This window comes from Chanodichthys erythropterus, chromosome 21 (genome assembly GCF_024489055.1).
Source record: "Chanodichthys erythropterus isolate Z2021 chromosome 21, ASM2448905v1, whole genome shotgun sequence".
NCBI lineage: Eukaryota > Metazoa > Chordata > Actinopteri > Cypriniformes > Xenocyprididae > Chanodichthys > Chanodichthys erythropterus.
Genome location: NC_090241.1, coordinates 1,868,704 through 1,887,642, shown reverse-complemented (window position 1 = coordinate 1,887,642; position 18,939 = coordinate 1,868,704). Strand labels below are relative to the sequence as shown.

Below are 18,939 nucleotides of genomic sequence, written 5' to 3'. Positions count from 1 at the left end.
AATTTAGATAGTGTATCTACCGAAGTTTCTTTTATTCGCCCTCCTGGACCTCTCACCTGCACTGCCGTATTCTGCAAGAGAAAAGATGGTGGGCAACATTGGTGTCAGGCCAGCACAGACATGTACTCGTAAGTCAGGAAACACCAACTCGATCCGAAACACACCCACACACAGACGCACACACACACAGATGCAAAAGAAACATAGGGATATCATTTTCATAACATTCACTCATGTTCACTAACTTGCCAGAAATCAATCGAAATTCAGCTTGTCTTGCTGTTTTGATTCCATAAAATTGAAAATACAAAAAACAATAAGAATTGACACTGTCAATATGATGTTTGGCAAGTCTGCTGAAAGGATGAGTGATGAGGGTTTGGGGTACAAACAGTGGAGTTTGACTGGCAGAAAGAAAGAAAGAAAGAAAGAAAGAAAGAAAGAAAGAAAGAAAGAAAGAAAGAAAGAAAGAAAGAAAGAAAGAAAGAAAGAAAGAAAGAAAGAAAGAAAGAAAGAAAGAAAGAAAGAAAGAAAGAAAGAAAGAAAGAAAGAAAGAAAGAAAGAAAGAAAGAAAGAAAGAAAGAAAGAAAGAAAGAAAGAAAGAAAGAAAGAAAGAAAGAAAGAAAGAAAAAGAAAGAAAGGTCATATTACTGGCAGACATGAAGGCAGAAGACAGAAGAGGCCAAGGAGCGAGAAACGAATGACATTAAAAAATGTAGAGAAGATCTGTATTTCCAGATAATTTTGTAACATTTGCATCAAGTTTCTCATTTGTAGCACATGGCCTTTTTAAAGGAATAGAAGACTTCTTTATTGTGATAGAACTGTAATGCCAATGCTGACATGTCCATTCTAAAACCGAATTAAAATTTGCGCCAACACTTTATTTTACAGTGTCCTTGTTACACGTTGTTTCCGCCATAGAAAAAAAAATAAAAGAAATTGCGAGTTTTTATCTTACAATTTTGAATTTTTTATTTCCTCAGAATTGTGAGATATGAAGTCGCAATCGCGCGTTATAAAGTCAGAATTGCCCGACGTGAAGTCGCAATCGCGCGTTATAAAGTCAGAATTGCCCGACGTGAAGTCGCAATCGCGCGTTATAAAGTCAGAATTGCCCGACGTGAAGTCGCAATCGCGCGTTATAGTCAGAATTGTCCGACGTGAAGTCGCAATCGCGCGTTATAAAGTCAGAAATGCCCGACGTGAAGTCGCAATCGCGCGTTATAAAGTCAGAAATGCCCGACGTGAAGTCGCAATCGCGCGTTATAGTCAGAATTGTCCGACGTGAAAAATAAAAGAAATTGCGAGTTTTTATCTTACAATTTTGAATTTTTTATTTCCTCAGAATTGTGAGATATGAAGTCGCAATCGCGCGTTATAAAGTCAGAATTGCCCGACGTGAAGTTGCAATCGCGCGTTATAAAGTCAGAATTGCCCGACGTGAAGTCGCAATCGCGCGTTATAAAGTCAGAATTGTCCGACGTGAAGTCGCAATTGCGCGTTATAAAGTCAGAATTGCCCGACGTGAAGTCGCAATCGCGCGTTATAAAGTCAGAAATGCCCGACGTGAAGTCGCAATCGCGCGTTATAAAGTCAGAAATGCCCGACGTGAAGTCGCAATCGCGCGTTATAAAGTCAGAAATGCCCGACGTGAAGTCGCAATCGCGCGTTATAAAGTCAGAAATGCCCGACGTGAAGTCGCAATCGCGCGTTATAAAGTCAGAAATGCCCGACGTGAAGTCGCAATCGCGCGTTATAAAGTCAGAAATGCCCGACGTGAAGTCGCAATTGCGCGTTATAAAGTCAGAAATGCCCGGCGTGAAGTCGCAATCGCGCGTTATAAAGTCAGAATTGTCCGACGTGAAGTCGCAATCGCGCGTTATAAAGTCAGAATTGTCCGACGTGAAGTCGCAATCGCGCGTTATAAAGTCAGAAATGCCCGACGTGAAGTCGCAATCGCGCGTTATAGTCAGAATTGTCCGACGTGAAAAATAAAAGAAATTGCGAGTTTTTATCTTACAATTTTGAATTTTTTATTTCCTCAGAATTGTGAGATATGAAGTCGCAATCGCGCGTTATAAAGTCAGAATTGCCCGACGTGAAGTCGCAATCGCGCGTTATAAAGTCAGAAATGCCCGACGTGAAGTCGCAATCGCGCGTTATAAAGTCAGAATTGCCCGACGTGAAGTCGCAATCGCGCGTTATAGTCAGAATTGTCCGACGTGAAGTCGCAATCGCGCGTTATAAAGTCAGAAATGCCCGACGTGAAGTCGCAATCGCGCGTTATAAAGTCAGAAATGCCCGACGTGAAGTCGCAATCGCGCGTTATAAAGTCAGAATTGCCCGACGTGAAGTCGCAATCGCGCGTTATAAAGTCAGAAATGCCCGGCGTGAAGTCGCAATTGCGCGTTATAAAGTCAGAATTGCCCGACGTGAAGTCGCAATTGGGCGTTATAAAGTCAGAAATGCCCGACGTGAAGTCGCAATCGCGCCTTACAAAGTCAGAAATGCCCGACGTGAAGTCGCAGTCGCGCGTTACAAAGTCAGAAATGCCCGACGTGAAGTCGCAATCGCGCGTTACAAAGTCAGAAATGCCCGACGTGAAGTCGCAACCGCTCGTTATAAAGTCAGAAATGCCCAACGTGAAGTCGCAATTGGGCGTTATAGTCAGAATTGTCCGACGTGAAGTCGCAACCGCTCGTTATAAAGTCAGAAATGCCCAACGTGAAGTCGCAATTGGGCGTTATAGTCAGAATTGTCCGACGTGAAGTCGCAATTGCGCGTTATAAAGTCAGAAATGCCCGACGTGAAGTTGCAACCGCTCGTTATAAAGTCAGAATTGTCCAACGTGAAGTCGCAATTGCGCGTTATAAAGTCAGAATTGCCCGACGTGAAGTCGCAATTGCGCGTTATAAAGTCAGAAATGCCCGACGTGAAGTCGCAATTGCGCGTTATAAAGTCAGAATTGCCCGACGTGAAGTCGCAATCGCGCGTTATAAAGTCAGAAACGCCCGACATGAAGTCGCAATCGCGCGTTATAAAGTCAGAATTGCCCGACGTGAAGTCGCAATCGCGCGTTATAAAGTCAGAAACGCCCGACATGAAGTCGCAATTGCGCGTTATAAAGTCAGAATTGCCCGACGTGAAGTCGCAATTGCGCGTTATAAAGTCAGAAATGCCCGACGTGAAGTCGCAATTGCGCGTTATAAAGTCAGAATTGCCCGACGTGAAGTCGCAATCGCGCGTTATAAAGTCAGAAACGCCCGACATGAAGTCGCAATCGCGCGTTATAAAGTCAGAATTGTGTGATATAAACTAGCAAATCTGACTTGTTTTCTTGCAATTCTGACTTTATAAACTTGCAATTGTGAGTTTATATCATGCAACTGTGAGAAAAAAAAGTCGCAATTACCTTTTTTATTTTTTATTCAGTGGCGGTAACAAGCTTCCATAATAATTTCACTGTAACACGGACACCTTAAAATAAAGTGTAACAAAATTTTCTCTGTTGAATAGATATACTCAACCTCCAAACTGTTTGGATTTGGTCTATTTGGTGGAATAGTTAATTATATAAACTACTGAAAAGGCAGGGAAGAAAAGCCCTGATAAATGACACTATATTAGGTGCTATGATCTGTTCTGATTGGTCATGGCTGTGTTAAGCATAATTCCTGTTGTGTATCATGGGACATGTGGCATGACACAGAAATATTCAGATGTTCTGATGAATGGTAATGTGAAAATATGATTTGCCCCACTGTTTATAGGAAAAGCTATTCACAAAGTGACAGATCTTACAGATTTTAACTTTTAAATCCCGTCTTAAGACATACCTTTTTACACAGGCTTTTTCATGATTTACTACTTATTTTACTGTCTCTATGATGCATGAATGTTTTAAGTTGTGTTGATATATAATGTATATATATTGTTATTGCTTGTTTACCTGTAAGGTGACCTTGGGTGTTTTGAAAGGCGCCGTTAAATAAAATGCATTATTCACTCCAGTAATTTCTATAAGAAATGAGACTTGATTGGATAATGTACAGTCAGCGGATCATTTTTCTGCAATATTAACCCAGACAGGGGATCGAATACCACCTGTTTAAACCAGAAGGGGTTTTTTTTGCTATAATGACCAGCCATCTGCACATTTTACCAAATAAATAATTACCTACATGGGTTTAAAACAATGATTATCTTATCTTATCTTATCTTATCTTATCTTATCTTATCTTATCTTATCTTATCTTATCTTATCTTATCTTATCTTATCTTATCAGCTTGAAGCTTTTGACATCCTCCTGAGACCCAGCCATAGACTTTTTTAGTTTTAAGTCTGCATGTACAGTACTGTAAAGATACCATTCAGGGGTTCTCAGAGATACCAAATGTTTGGAGGTTTGACAACTGCCTCTCCTTGTTCTTTAAAAATGACTGACATTGACTGAAGGACTGAATTTAACACACTTATGGAAAAGTTTTTGTAATTAGAATTTAAATCGGACTAATTTTTCAATTGTCTGTTATAAATGAACATACGATAAAAAGAAAAACGGCTTCAAATCAGAATATGACTTTCTGTTATGAAACAGGTTATCGATTTCATTCATGTTTGTTCATTCAAAGTTTGGTTGAAAAAATAGGCTGAAACCTAAAAAAATTGATTGGTGAATAAAAAAAAAAAAAAACTAAACTAAACTAAACTAAAAAATCTTAATACTGGTGTCTCTACAGAGGACATAGCATAAAATATGAATAAAATATCTTTTTTTAAATTTTCCCCATTTATTTCTTATGCTCCAAACAATGTAAAGACATAAAAATAAAAAATAAAAATCACAAAACATTTTTTTTTTCTGGGTCTCAGGATGATATACAGAAAACAGCTCAGCTCAGAAAAGCAGTTCAGCAACAAAATAAATGCTGCTACAATATTATAACATTAATTTATATATTATTATTATTAATATTATTATTATTAATCTTAAATCTAAGTTACTTTTTTATGGACTAGTTAATTAGCATAATTAGCAACAATGTTACATGTCTTCATCTATTTTAAAGGGGACCCATTATGCCCCTTTTTACAAGATGAGATGTAATATAAAAATTCCCCAGAATGTGTCTGTGAAGTTTCAACTCAAAATACCCCACAGATCATTTATTATATCATGTTGTAAATACCCATTTTTGAGTGGAAGGAAAAAACATGCTGTTTTCATACATGTGTCTTTAAATGCAAATGAGCTGCTGCTCCCCGCCCTCTTTCCAGAAGTTCTCTTTCAAGTGTTATTGCGCTCAAACTGACATATACACACAATGTTTTATCAAAAACACAAAGTTATGTCTGTGAACGTAAACAGCAAGCAAAGAAATCACATGTTTATTAGATCTGTGTGACAGCAGCTGTTCCGACTGCTGTTAATATGAACCAAACAACAAAAGAAAAACAGAAAATCACTCACTGCTCTTGACTGAATAACTTTAGTAGCTTTAATAAGAATACATTTCTTAGTTGAATACTGCAGTTAAATGATGTGGTGAGGAGATAAACATGGCGGACTGAGTACAGCTCACTGAGGGCGGAGTCTACGCTAATAGGACAGAGTCCATCAGCAGTTGTGGGTGGGGCCTATACATTTGTGATGTCACTTTGCTAGAATCTGTGCATACAGCTTGTTCTGAGACACTGTTTATGAATTATGGAGATTTTAAAAAATAGGAGTAAGTAGATTTTTTATCATTATAGGGTGGTTGTGCACACACATTTATGTTCAAACAGCATGTAAAAAGTGATTTTTGCATAATAGGTCCCCTTTAAGTTCTCTCTCATCCAGCTCTTTACGTCTCTTACTGGTTTGTTGTTCTTCCAAGCAATGGTTTCATTTTCTTGCTTTTTCTTACTTCTAGTCATCTATCAAAAGTTTTATCCTCACCATATATATATATATATATATATATATATATATATATATATATATATATATATATATATATATATATATATATATATATATATATATATATATATATATATATTCATTCATGTCTAAAATTCACAAGATGGCACCAATGAGTCATTCTAAGCTGCGTTGGTACGAAAACAGACGATGAAGTTATACAAGGGACATGAATGTACAGTTAAGCGGTTATTAATCACAGCTCAGTGACCAATTAGAATCAAGTTTTTCAGAGAGCCGTGTAATATGTACTCAAATTAATGAATTGTACAAAAATACAAAAACTACAATAAAAATGTATTTGTGATACACTACCGGTCAAAAGTTTATTTAAAAGAAGTCTCTTATGCTCACCAAGGCTGCATTTGTTTGTTTAGAAACACAGTAAAAATAGTGTGTAATATTGTGATGTATTATTAAATAAATTTCTATTTTAACATTTTTTTATATATATTTTATATTTTAAAATAGATTTTTTTTAAAATTGTAATAATTTCACATTACTGTTTTGCTGTATTTTTTTATATAAACAACAACATCAACAACAAAAACAACCTTTGTGAGTATAATTAATTAATATTTTATATTAATATAATTATTAATTATTTAAAAAAAAATATATGTAATTATTCCAAACTTTTGACAGGCAATGTATGTTCTTTTTTTTTTTTTTTTTCTTGTAAAATTAATAATTTTACTACATTCAGAGTTTTAAATAAATGTTCACTACACAGTTCACTACAATAATCAAATTGTAAATAATCAAGTTTATCTTTCTTTCATGAAAAGACAAATACATCTCTGTGTCTGATGCATGAAAATGGGGCTCATGCTGTGTATCTGGAGATTTCAGATAAAAGGGATCAAACATAAGCCTGGGCATGTGCAGCTCTGCCCTCTTACTGTCAGTGATTGGCTCCATGCAGAAGCCAAGTAGGGCGTGCAGGAAATCCACAATGTTGTTGAGCGAATCCTTGTTAACGTATTCTTTCATAGTCTGCCGGAACTGCACTTTATCCAGCTTGTACAGAGTAGTCAAACAGTTCTGAGCCTTAAAAAAAAAATAGGACAGAGCATCTGGTCATTCACCTTTGCTGGAGAGAGAGTTACAGGTAATTAATCATGTCTAATAATTGCTTTGAACAAATTTAATATACTGTATACGACATGAAATCTGCATCATCTGACCATATGAGTCTGACAGTGAATTAACATACTGCAGGACAGTGTTTAAAGGGTTAGTTCACCCAAATGACATTTGTCACCCTCATGTCGTTCCACACCCGTAAGACCTTCATTCATTTTCAGAACACAAATTAAGATATTTTTGATGAAATCCGAGAGCTATTTGACCTCCCTATAGACAGCAATGTCATAACCACTTTCAAGGTCCAGATAGGTACTAAAGACATTGTTAAAACAGTCATGTGACTGCAGTGGTTCAACCTTAATGCTATGAAGCAACAAATACTTTTTGTGCACAAAAACAAAACAACTTTATTCAACAATTTCTTCTCTTCTGTGTCAATTATCCTATGTTGTTTACGTTCAGCTCTCCAGGTTCTATGTCAGAACGCCGGCTCAGTATTGGCCAACGCTGTTCACATGACCACGACGCATGCGTGTGATGCTAACGCAGGAGCCGGCCGATAATGAGCCGCAGTTCTGATGTACAACTTGGAAGTGCTGAATGTAAACATTAGAAAATATTGTTGAATAAAGTCGTTTTGTTTTTGAGCGCGAAAAGTATTCTCGTCTCTTCATGACTGTTTTAACGATGTCTTTAGTACCTTTCTGGACCTTGAAAGTGGTTATGACATTGCTGTCTATAGGGAGTCAAATAGCTCTCGGATTTTATCAAAAATCTCTTAATTTGTCTTCCAAAGAAGAATGAAAGTCTTACGGGTGTGGAACATCATGAGGGTGAGTAATTAATGAGAGAATTTTCATTTTTGGGTGAAATAACCCTTTAAACCTCTTAAAAACTGTAAAAAGGATATTTTGATTGAACAGATATATTGACCTGCATCCGAAGGCGGTCTCCAGAGAGCCCGCGATGGCCTTCACCACAGCCGTACGCGCAGCCAAGCGACTTTACGATCTTAATAAGCATGGTGAGAGCCAACCTGTGCGTGCTGAGTAAAGTGTCTTCATCCTGTAGGTGATTTAAGAAATGCAAATCTTGCGTGTGACAGATATTCCTTTACACCAGATGTATTAGCTGGTTTACCTTGTTGTCCTTGTTGTTCTTTATATCATCTCTGCTTCCTCCACGACTCTCCCCCCCCCCTCCTCCTCCATCCCCTCCACCACCTCCATTAGGCGCCGCCCCCGTGCCTCCAGTCGCCTCCCCCTGCGCTCCACCCACACTCTGACTGGCTCCCTCCTTAGGACACTCCGCCTCCTTGTCCTCGGGTTTGGAGGATTTCTTAATCATGTTGGGAACCACGCCCAGCTGCAGAAGGCAGTCGATGATGTTGAGCGCCACGTCGCAGATCCGAGAGCTGATGTCATGGGTGAGTACGGCGTACAGGGCCCGCAGAACAGCCTTGAAAAACAACAAGTGGTAAACAAGAAAGTGATAATATGAACCAAAGAGAAAATGTCTCCACCCCTTACCATGAGGTCCAGCATGCCGTTCTTCAGAATGAAATTGTTAGTGCCCTCAATGGTGTCTCGGTCCTCCAGAGACGTGTAGTTGATGCAGGAGTCGGTCAGGCTTCGGGGAAGGTTGGAGCAGGCCAACGGCTCACATGGCATCTCAGGGATGGGAATGGGGTTACACAGTTTCTTTATGTGCTCTGTGAAGAAATCTGTGTAACCCACATTAAAGGAAGCCACGGTTGTGTTAAATGTAGCCATGGTGATGGTGGAGATCTGGGAACGAACTGAGAAAGAAAAGTCTATCAGTCCACATTAAAGGGGACCTATTATGCCCCTTTTCACAAGATGTCTCTGGTGTCTCCAGAATGTGTCTGTGAAGTTTCAGCTCAAAATCCCCCACAGATCATTTATTATAGTTTGTCAAATTTGCCTCTATTTGGGTGTGAGCAAAAACACACAGTTTTTTTTGTCTGTGTCCCTTTAAATGCAAATGAGCTCCGCTTTCCAGAAGACGGCGGAGCTTTAACAGCTCAACAACAACAAAGCTGGAGAATCTCACGCAGCCAAAATGAGGAAAGTGTTCAGCCTTACATTGTCCATTTATGTTGTCATTATTCTAAAGCTAAAAGCAATGATTAATATTATCTGTATAATATTATTTTTAATTCAAAATAATTATTTATTCTGTCATGACCACTATGGTCAAATATGATTGATAATTGCACAGAGTTTGTTTTGGCCTAGCATGGATAAGAGCAGGGAGAGCAGCAATAAACCCCCTAGGGTAAGCAGAACAGAACCAACACATGCAGATATAATTAATGTCTATAATTTAACATGTACACATATTTCAAGAATTAGTTTGATTCAGGGGAATCATAAGGCCAATCCTGACTGAAGAGAGGAGGAGCTGGGGACGGAGGAGGGTAATTAGCTCCTGAGAAATACAATAGCTGCTGATAATTCTGAGGAGCTTATACATGAATGCCATGATAGCCGTCATATTCCTATAGATAGACTTAAGTCAACTGGGAGTCAGCTGATGCGAGCTTGACTGACGTGACCTGCCAGAACTGACGCTAACGCTGGATTTTGTATAGCGCTTTTCACACAAAAACCTTTTCTCTGACATGTTCCATGGATCCCCTAGCACCACCTTGTGGTCCCAATTAAAACTAAATCTTCTCTTGTACTTTATAAATCTTTATAAATTAATTTTATGAAATATTAACCGTTATGGAATTAGAACTAATAGTGTGATAGTGCTTATTCACTTACCACCCTCTTTGATGGTATTGTCACTGTGACTGTTCGAGTGTTCAGGCAGGTTGTGGTGGGAGTGAAAATGTTTCGCTCCAAGACTGTCCACATCTCCGGTAGTATCGGAGCTTCCACGACGTGTCAACTTCCCTGCAACACAACAACACACAGCCGCAATATGACAATACATTTAATTATATGACAAATTTTAGGCATGCTTTTTAATTAAAAAAAAAATAAATAAAAGAATTTGGGAAAAAATAAAATGGATTTCATAGGACACTACATACCCATGATGGTGGAAGGCCAACCCCCACGGTCCAGTGTGCGACGGTCATCTCCCAGTCCAGAGAAGCTGCCGAATGAGAAGGTGCTGCGTGTGGGTGAGACGTCCAGGTGATCCTCATGCATCAGGAAAGGTACACCCATCCGCCGCTGACGTTTTTTCCCAGTATGGTGGAATGGGATAGAGCCTTTTCTCTCCCGATCCTCTCTACGATTCTTAAACTGAAAAACAAGTGGTTAGAAAAATGTTTAGCTTTCAAGCAAAGGAATCCCTCCTAAAATAATTAGGATGTTACATTAACATTTTAAAAAGGGTTTTTGCTTAATCTAAGATAAATATATAGTGGTTTACCCTCTTAAACTATGCAAAAAATAAAAATGTACAAACCTTTTTGAATATGTTCATGCCCATCTCAGCAGAAAGGTCAGGGACTGCTTGTCTCCTGAGGTTAGTAATGGACACCTTGGAGAAGGTCTCAGAGCTCAAAGACCTGCTCTCCTCATTACATTTCAGAGTCATATCCTTAGAAAAATAGCAATAGGAACAGCAAGCATTAATGTTGTTTCCAAGGAATTAGCTCGCATGATGTGACCGAATTATGAAAGTGACACTGTGTCCTAACCCAATGTGGCGCGTGATAAAAGGTAACTTTTCCATGTTAATCAGAGTTTTTGACCTAACTATCCCAGTAGCCCCTCACTGCAGAACACACGAGATCCAGGGGACTGAGATGGTTAGGTTAAAGGATATGCAATGTGGGAGGAATTGGATCTAGATCCAGGGGGCGGAGACAGGTAGGTCTAGATCCAGGGGGCGGAGACGGGTAGGTCTAGGGATATGTAACGTGGGAGGAGTTGGATCTAGATCCAGGGGGCGGAGACGGGTAGGTTTAGATCCAGGGGACGGAGACGGGTAGGTTATGGGATATGCAATGTGGGAGGAGTTGGATCTAGATCCAAGGGGCGGAGATGGGTAGGTTTAGATCCAAGGGGCGGAGACGGGTAGGTTTAGATCCAGGGGGCGGAGACGGGTAGGTTTAGGGATATGTAACGTGGGAGGAGTTGGATATAGATCCAGGGGGCGGAGATGGGTAGGTTATGGGATATGCAATGTGGGAGGAGTTGGATATAGATCCAGGGGGCGGAGATAGGTAGGTTTAGATCCAGGGGGCGGAGACGGGTAGGTTTAGGGATATGTAATGTGGGAGGAGTTGGATATAGATCCAGGGGGCGGAGATGGGTAGGTTATGGGATATGCAATGTGGGAGGAGTTGGATATAGATCCAGGGGGCGGAGATAGGTAGGTTTAGATCCAGGGGGCGGAGACGGGTAGGTTTAGATCCAGGGGGCGGAGACGAGTAGGTTTAGGGATATGTAACGTGGGAGGAGTTGGATCTAGATCCAGGGGGCGGAGACGGGTAGGTTAAGGGATATGCAATGTGGGAGGAGTTGGATCTAGATCCAGGGGGCGGAGACGGGTAGGTTTAGATCCAGGGGGCGGAGACGAGTAGGTTTAGGGATATGTAACGTGGGAGGAGTTGGATCTAGATCCAGGGGGCGGAGACGGGTAGGTTATGTGATATGCAATGTGGGAGGAGTTGGATCTAGATCCAGGGGGCGGAGATAGGTAGGTTTAGATCCAGGGGGCGGAGACGGGTAGGTTTAGATCCAGGGGGCGGAGACGAGTAGGTTTAGGGATATGTAACGTGGGAGGAGTTGGATCTAGATCCAGGGGGCGGAGACGGGTAGGTTATGTGATATGCAATGTGGGAGGAGTTGGATCTAGATCCAGGGGGTGGAGATGGGCAGGTTTAGATCCAGGGGGCGGAGATGAGTAGGTTTAGGGATATGTAACGTGGGAGGAGTTGGATCTAGATCCAGGGGGCGGAGATGGTTAGGTTAAGGGATATGCAATGTGGGAGGAGTTGGATCTAGATCCAGGGGGCGGAGATGGGTAGGTTTAGGGATATGTAACGTGGGAGGACTCCGCCCCCTGGATCTTGTGTTCTGCAGTGAGGACCATCTCAACTATCCGGCCATGTTTCTATTTTTCTGCGACATCGCGGCTGGAACAACACAAAGTATGGCAATGATAATCTCATGAACTGTTTATGTGCTTTATTTAATGTTAAAAGCGTGTAATGTGACTTTGAATATCATTTAGTGCTCCCCGCTTTGTAGCAGTACTAAAAGCAACAATGGATAATTTACCTCAGATCTTGAAATTAAACAAATGGAAACAAGAACAAACTGTGGACAAACTAGTGTATTCTATGTCAAAGATTGTTTAATTAACGCAGTATGTATTTTTAATATTTTTTAATATTGTTTAAATGACACCATTGATAGGCGACTCCTCACACGTCCCAGAGCCTTGGTTAAAACTGCAATTTCTAAAAATTTACAAATAGTTGCAAACATTTGGGATATTGTAAGTACTCAAGTGAACAAAATATATAACACTGGACTAGTGGTTTTTGGATATTTTACTGCAAAATTCTTACATATTGCACCTTTAAGATTTATTTCTGATGTCACCCACACACTGTTCGGATTAGCTGTGGTTTTTGATTGATTTTGATTGATTTCGCATTGCCTCTGGTTAGGAAACCGTGTAGCCAAGTATGGTGTCCCATTCTCGGAATCTGTGCTCTGCATTTCACCCATCCAAGTGCGCTCTCACAGCATTAAACACAAACACACCATGAACACACACACAGAGAAGTGGGCAGCCATTTTTGCTGCGGTATCTGGGGAGTGATTGGGTGATTAGGTGCCTTGCTCAATGACACCTCAGCTGTGGGTAATAATGAGTGGAAGAGAGTGCTGTTCATTCACTTCCCCCAAATACACTTCCTGCCGGTACTGAGACTCAAGTCCGAGTGTCTAACAGGTTCCCCAACAGATCCTTCTGACTGTAATGTCAACCTATTCTACTAACCCAAACCTAACAGTCTACTAGTACTCCAAGTAAGGAATAATTGACAATGGGCTGTTGAATTATTAGAAAAAAGGCTGTGTTGTGAAGCAGTGTGCATATGTTTTAATAATTCAATGGCCTGGACTCAATTATTCCACTTATACTACGGTTACCACAACTCAAAACATTGTTCAGATGATGCATTTCAAGACATTGTTCAGGTTTTTGTCCCTGAAACACTCGTGTGTAGGACTAATTTATTACGCATCTCATCTCAAGCCGCCGTTACCAATTCCAAAACGTCATTTTAAAAGCTAGTAATGGAAGCTTGAGCCTTGATAGCAGAATAATGCAGTTATTAATGCAGTTAGAGAGAGAAAGAGAGATTAGGCATTTGTGAAATACCCGAGTCTGTGCGTCTCTACTAATAGTGAAACTGTAAGTTTATCTGCTTCAAGAACAGCGGCATTATTACCTCACTAGTGAGAAAAGTCAGTTTCTAGTGAGAAAAGTAGGCTTTGCATGGGAGTTTTTACAGCGGTGAAACAATAGCCTAGTGGGCAACGCTACAACATATGGCACAACTGTGCTTTAAGAGTTTTAGGCTCAAATTTTAGCCTTCTCACGTCAACATAGTTCGTTTTAAATGTACATTTATTGATTCGAAAAAGATCTTTGTTATTCATTGTCTGTCATTTTTATTTGTATTAAACTGTGTTAATTTTTAATTGATACGCAACGATAACAACATTGTAAACATTTACCAATGTTGGGTGACAGTTTTTGTTTTACCGTTCTTGATGCAAAAGAGACAGCAGATTGGTCAAGTGTTTGGTTTTGTGAATCACTCATGAAATTGAGAAGACTGACAGTGATAACCAACAGATAAATGATATTACATTACATTACATTTACTGTATTACATTTCCAGAGTAACCTTCCCATGATTATGATTATGAAGATTATGCAATGCATTTCACACCCTGGCTCCGTCAGAATACAGTTGCACCATTACCATCTGAAACTGTCTCACAGTCAGCTAACTGACGTGTTAAGAATTGTTACTGTGCAGGATTACCTGTGTCTTGTGAGTATTGACCAAAGAAGGGGTCGCAGCCACCATGGAGCTGCTGCGAGGCCGTGGTAAGGGGGGTATCAGCGGCTCAGGAGGGCGTTCAGGCTTCTCCTGCAGTATCTGACGCAGCCGCTGCAGGTAGAAGATGAGGGCCCAGTGCACACCTTCTTCTGTCCAGTGAGGCTGCATCAAGCAACGCAGCACTGCAACGTCAAAATAGGTGGCATACCTTGCTCGCTGCGATACAGAGATGCCACCTGGGACTGAGAAACTTTCGGTGAAAGAAAGACAGAGAGGTTGTTACAGAAAATGCTGGTCAGAAAGAACGGAAGTTCAGACTGAGGTTGCTGAGAACCGTTGCTTGGCAACTGCACTGCAATCACATGCACAGACTAACAGTGTGACAGATGGGAGTCTGACTGGGACTGGACACTGTTTATCTAGCCAACAAGAAGAAAAAAAATGCTTTAAGATCATTCAAGTTTTAAAAGATTCTAATGGACTTTTTGCATTAGTTAATCGTGAACTAACAAATGAAGAACAATTTTTACATGATTTATTAATCTACACTCTAAAAAAAAAAAAATGCAGGGTTAAAAACAGCCCAAGTTGGGTTGAGAATGGACAAACCCAGTGACTGGGTTGTTTTAACCCAGCGGTTGGGTTAAATGTTTGCCAAAGTGCTGGGTAGTTTTATTTAACCCAACTTTTGTTTAGAAATGACTGTATGTCTGGCTTAAAATGAACCCAAAATTAAATAACCAGACACATAATTACTAGAGGCAACAATAACAATCAAAAGGTGAACATTTATTAATAAGCAATTTAATATGTTTATTGTTTAATCATTATTTATTAAACATTAATAAATGTTCATTTTCAACAAGTTTTGGGTTCACTTTAAGCATTTTACCTGTTCATTTGACTATATTGCAACCAATACAGTAATTTTTAAACAATAGTTGGGTTAAATAAAACTACCCAGCAGGTTGAGCAAACATTTAACCCAACCGCTGAGTTAAAACAACCCATTCGCCATGTTAAAACAACCCAATCACTGAGGTAAAACAGCCTAACTGCTGGGTTAAAACAACCAATTCTCTGGGTTAAAATGACCCAATTGCTGAGATAAACGACTCAAATGCTGGGTTAAAACATCCCATTCTCTGGGTTAAAACGACCCAAACGCTGGGTTAAAACGACCCATTTTCTGGACATTTTATTGGGTTGTTTTTAACTCAGCATTTTTTAGAGTGTAGGTTAATCTTAATTTATAAATGTATTATTTTTCATTGGTGATACATGTTTGTTCATCCTAAAGTGAATTATGTAAATTTATAGAATTAGATATGTTAAAAATGTATTTGTATATGTAGAAAGTAACATTACCTAAAAAAGTGTTTTTCATTAGTATTTCATGATAACTAATTGATTTACCTTATTGTAAAATGAACCACCCAAAAATTTGATTTTTTACTTATAAATTCTCCCCCTTATATTTCAACGTTGAATGATACAGTCCTGTTATATGTACCACCTGTATGTACAAACACTCACTTCTTCTGTTGAGAAAATCCTTTCTCAAAGGCCTGCTGTGAAGACCCTCCCTTCTCCACAGAGTTGCCACGACGACAGCTCTGTCCTGTCACTGAGGGGGAGGAGGAGTCGGGCAGGGCTGATTCACACACCACCTGAAAGCCGAGGCAGAAGAGGAGATCACATGACCCGAGCAGAACAATGATGTTAATGCACTGCGAGGGGAAATTAATATACGCCAGGACTGAATGAGCCACAAGGGGCTGTGCACAGTCTCAATACTCACTGCAGGGCATGGGTTACTGGTATCATGAGGACTACACTGGTTATTCACTGGAGAATTCCTCTTTGCTGTGGAGAGAGACAGAGAGAGAAAGCAGATGATTGAAATATGAATGATTTACACACATAAAGAAAAATGACACTGGTAACACGGATCAGAAATTATACTGATGTTGAGGAAAGAGGAGAAAGAAATCTGACCTGTAACAATGTTACGCATTGGTTTGACAAGGGCAGAAAACGCTGGAACATCAGGTTGACGGTGCTCCCACATCGGCTGCCAAATAACAAGTCCACCAGCCAGTCGAAAGGTGAGGTCAGACTCCTGCCAAATGCAAAATTATCAATAATTTTAGCAGTTTAAGCATTAATTAATTAATTAAGCATTAATGAATGGGTTGTTTTAGCCCGGCGAATGGGTTGTTTTAGCCCAGCGATTGGGTTGTTTTAGCCCGGCGAATGGGTTGTTTTAGCCCAGCGAATGGGTTGTTTTGACCCAGCGAATGGGTTGTTTTAACCCAGCGAATGGGTTGTTTTAGCCCAGCGATTGGGTTGTTTTAGCCCGGCGAATGGGTTGTTTTAGCCCAGTGATTGGGTTGTTTTAACCCGGCGAATGGGTTGTTTTAGCCCAGTGTTTGGGTTGTATTAACCTGGCGAATGGGTTGTTTTAAAAAATAAGATGGAAATTATACACTCTAAAAAAATGCTGGGTTAAAAACAACCCAAGTTGAGTTGAAAATTAACAAACCCAGTGGTTGGGTTGTTTTAACCCAGTGATTGGGTTGTTTTAGCCCAGTGATTGGGTTGTTTTAAAATGAACGAGCGATTGGGTTGTTTTAACCCGGCAATTGGGTTGTTTTAGTCCAGCGATTGGGTTGTTTTAGCCCAGCAAATGGGTTGTTTTAACCCAGTGGTTGGGTTAAACGTTTGCCCAACCTGCTGGGTAGTTTTATTTAACTATTGTTTAAAAATTAATGTATTGCTTGCTTTAAATGAACCCAAAATATTTTCGAAATTAACATTTATTAAGTTATTAAACTTTTATTAAATTGCTTATTAACAAATTTTCATCTTTTGATTATTATTGTTGCCTCTAGTAATTAGTCTGATTTTTAATTTTCAACCTATTTTGGGTTCATTTTAAGCCAGACATATAGTCATTTTTAATCAATAGTTGGGTTAAATAAAACTACCCAGCAGGTTGGGCAAACATTTAACCCAACCACTGGATTAAAACACACTTCTGCTAACCTCATCTATATAACATTATCGGATGACAAATCAGAAGAATTTACAACAGTGCACAAGATCAATGAATGCAAAATTTACAGTGGCAATGCAGCACTAACGGCACATGAGTCAGCAGATCATCCTTATTGTTGAGCCCTGCCGAAAATATAAACAATATAAACAGTAAAGGTTCCAACCTTGATCCGGTTAATGAGGGGAGCAAAGAGAAACACAAAGAGCTCCACGGTGGCCATGTTTTTGTGGTAGAGTTTGGCTCGGGCATACTCATTCTCTTCAGTGGTGCTGCTGCCATTGTGGTCTGTGAGACTCTGGTTCCCCATGGGCTGGAGATAGGCACTACTGCTGCCACTGCTGCCGCCGGACCAGCCGTGTCCCAGGCCAGGCTCCTGGTGACACTCCTGTGCCGCTTCCAGAAGCATCCAGTGTAGAGTGTGAAGGAGTTTTGTTTCAGCCACACCGAGTTTATCCTGGTGTCCTGGTGAAGAGAGGTTGTGGACATGCTATGCAATAAAATTAACCACGGAAATGAATTTACCCAAACACACAGGGGACATAATCTAGCAACTGCAGTTTGAAAAATGTTCTTACCCAGCTTGTTGCGGTTGGAGAGAAGGATGGCAGTGCAGTGAAGAACATGAGGCAGCGCAGCCTGAACCAGCTCCCAGCGAGAGATGCTCTGGATGGCTTCAGTGAGGGCTGGAGAGAGCCCGTGGAGTTTGTTCTCCACCAGCACCCGCTCGAAAGACTAGCCAGGATTAACAGCGCGAGACATAATCCCCAAGAGCACTTTTTAAATGATTACTTATTCTTGTTACAGTATTATTTGTACACAAGGAAGAGAAGAGAATAAACCAGCCTGACTGTCAGTCATCTGGTATAATAATAATAATAATAATAATAATAATTTGTATTAATTTATTACAAAATATGCTTATTTGCTTTATTTCTTACTGGTAAACTCTGTCGATAAAACAAAATATTCACAATTAATTCCATGATTTCCAGTCATGCATTAGTCTTTAGAAAGCAGCATAAAATGCTAATTTAACCCCACACTCTAAAAATACTGGGTTAAAAACAACCCAAAAGTTGGGTTAAATGTTTGCTCAACATGCTGGGTAGTTTTATTTACCTCAATTGTGGTTTAAAAATGACTTTATTGCTTGCTTATAATGAACCCAAAACTGCCCAGCAGGTTGGGCAAACATTTAACCCAACCGCTGGGTTAAAACAACCCAATAGCTGGTTTTGTCCATTTTAACCCAGCTTGGGTTGTTTTTAACCCAGCATTTTTAAACAATAGTTGAGGTGAATAAAACTACCCAGTATGTTGGCCAAACATTTAACCCCACATCTGGGTTAAAACAACCCAATCGTTGGGTTGTTTTTAACCCAGAATTTTTAAACATTAGTTTGGTTAAATAAACTCATTCCCAAGTTGGGCAAACATTTTACCCAACCAGTGGGTTTGTCCTTTTTTAACCCAACTTGCATTGTTTTTAACCCAGCATTTTTAAGCAATAGTTGAAGCAAGTAAAACTACCCAACAGGTTGGGCAAACATTTAACCCAACATCTGGGTTAAAACAACCCAATCGTTGGGTTTGTCCATTTTTAACCCAACTTGGGTTGTTTTTAACCCAGAATTTTTAAACATTAGTTGGGTTAAATAAAACTATCCCGCTGGTTGGACAAACATTTAACCCAACAGCTGGGTTTGTCCATGTTTAACCCAACTTGGGTTGTTTTTAACCCTAC

At 39.9% G+C, this 18,939-nt stretch overlaps 1 protein-coding gene across 1 annotated transcript in view; it reads right to left on the bottom strand.

The window, feature by feature from the left end:
• LOC137011066 (protein unc-80 homolog) overlaps positions 1–18,939 on the bottom strand; it is a 67,057-nt gene that overhangs the window by 47,424 nt on the left and 694 nt on the right. Inside the window, exons 3-16 of the mRNA XM_067373638.1 lie at positions 17,771–17,927; positions 17,359–17,657; positions 16,133–16,256; positions 15,936–16,000; positions 15,671–15,804; positions 14,117–14,384; positions 10,507–10,641; positions 10,124–10,340; positions 9,852–9,983; positions 8,589–8,857; positions 8,200–8,517; positions 7,993–8,124; positions 6,873–7,020; positions 21–71 (exon numbers count right to left, since the gene is read on the bottom strand). Coding sequence (XP_067229739.1) covers positions 21–71; positions 6,873–7,020; positions 7,993–8,124; positions 8,200–8,517; positions 8,589–8,857; positions 9,852–9,983; positions 10,124–10,340; positions 10,507–10,641; positions 14,117–14,384; positions 15,671–15,804; positions 15,936–16,000; positions 16,133–16,256; positions 17,359–17,657; positions 17,771–17,927 — 2,449 coding nt within the window. The remainder of the gene's footprint in view (positions 1–20; positions 72–6,872; positions 7,021–7,992; positions 8,125–8,199; positions 8,518–8,588; positions 8,858–9,851; positions 9,984–10,123; positions 10,341–10,506; positions 10,642–14,116; positions 14,385–15,670; positions 15,805–15,935; positions 16,001–16,132; positions 16,257–17,358; positions 17,658–17,770; positions 17,928–18,939) is intronic.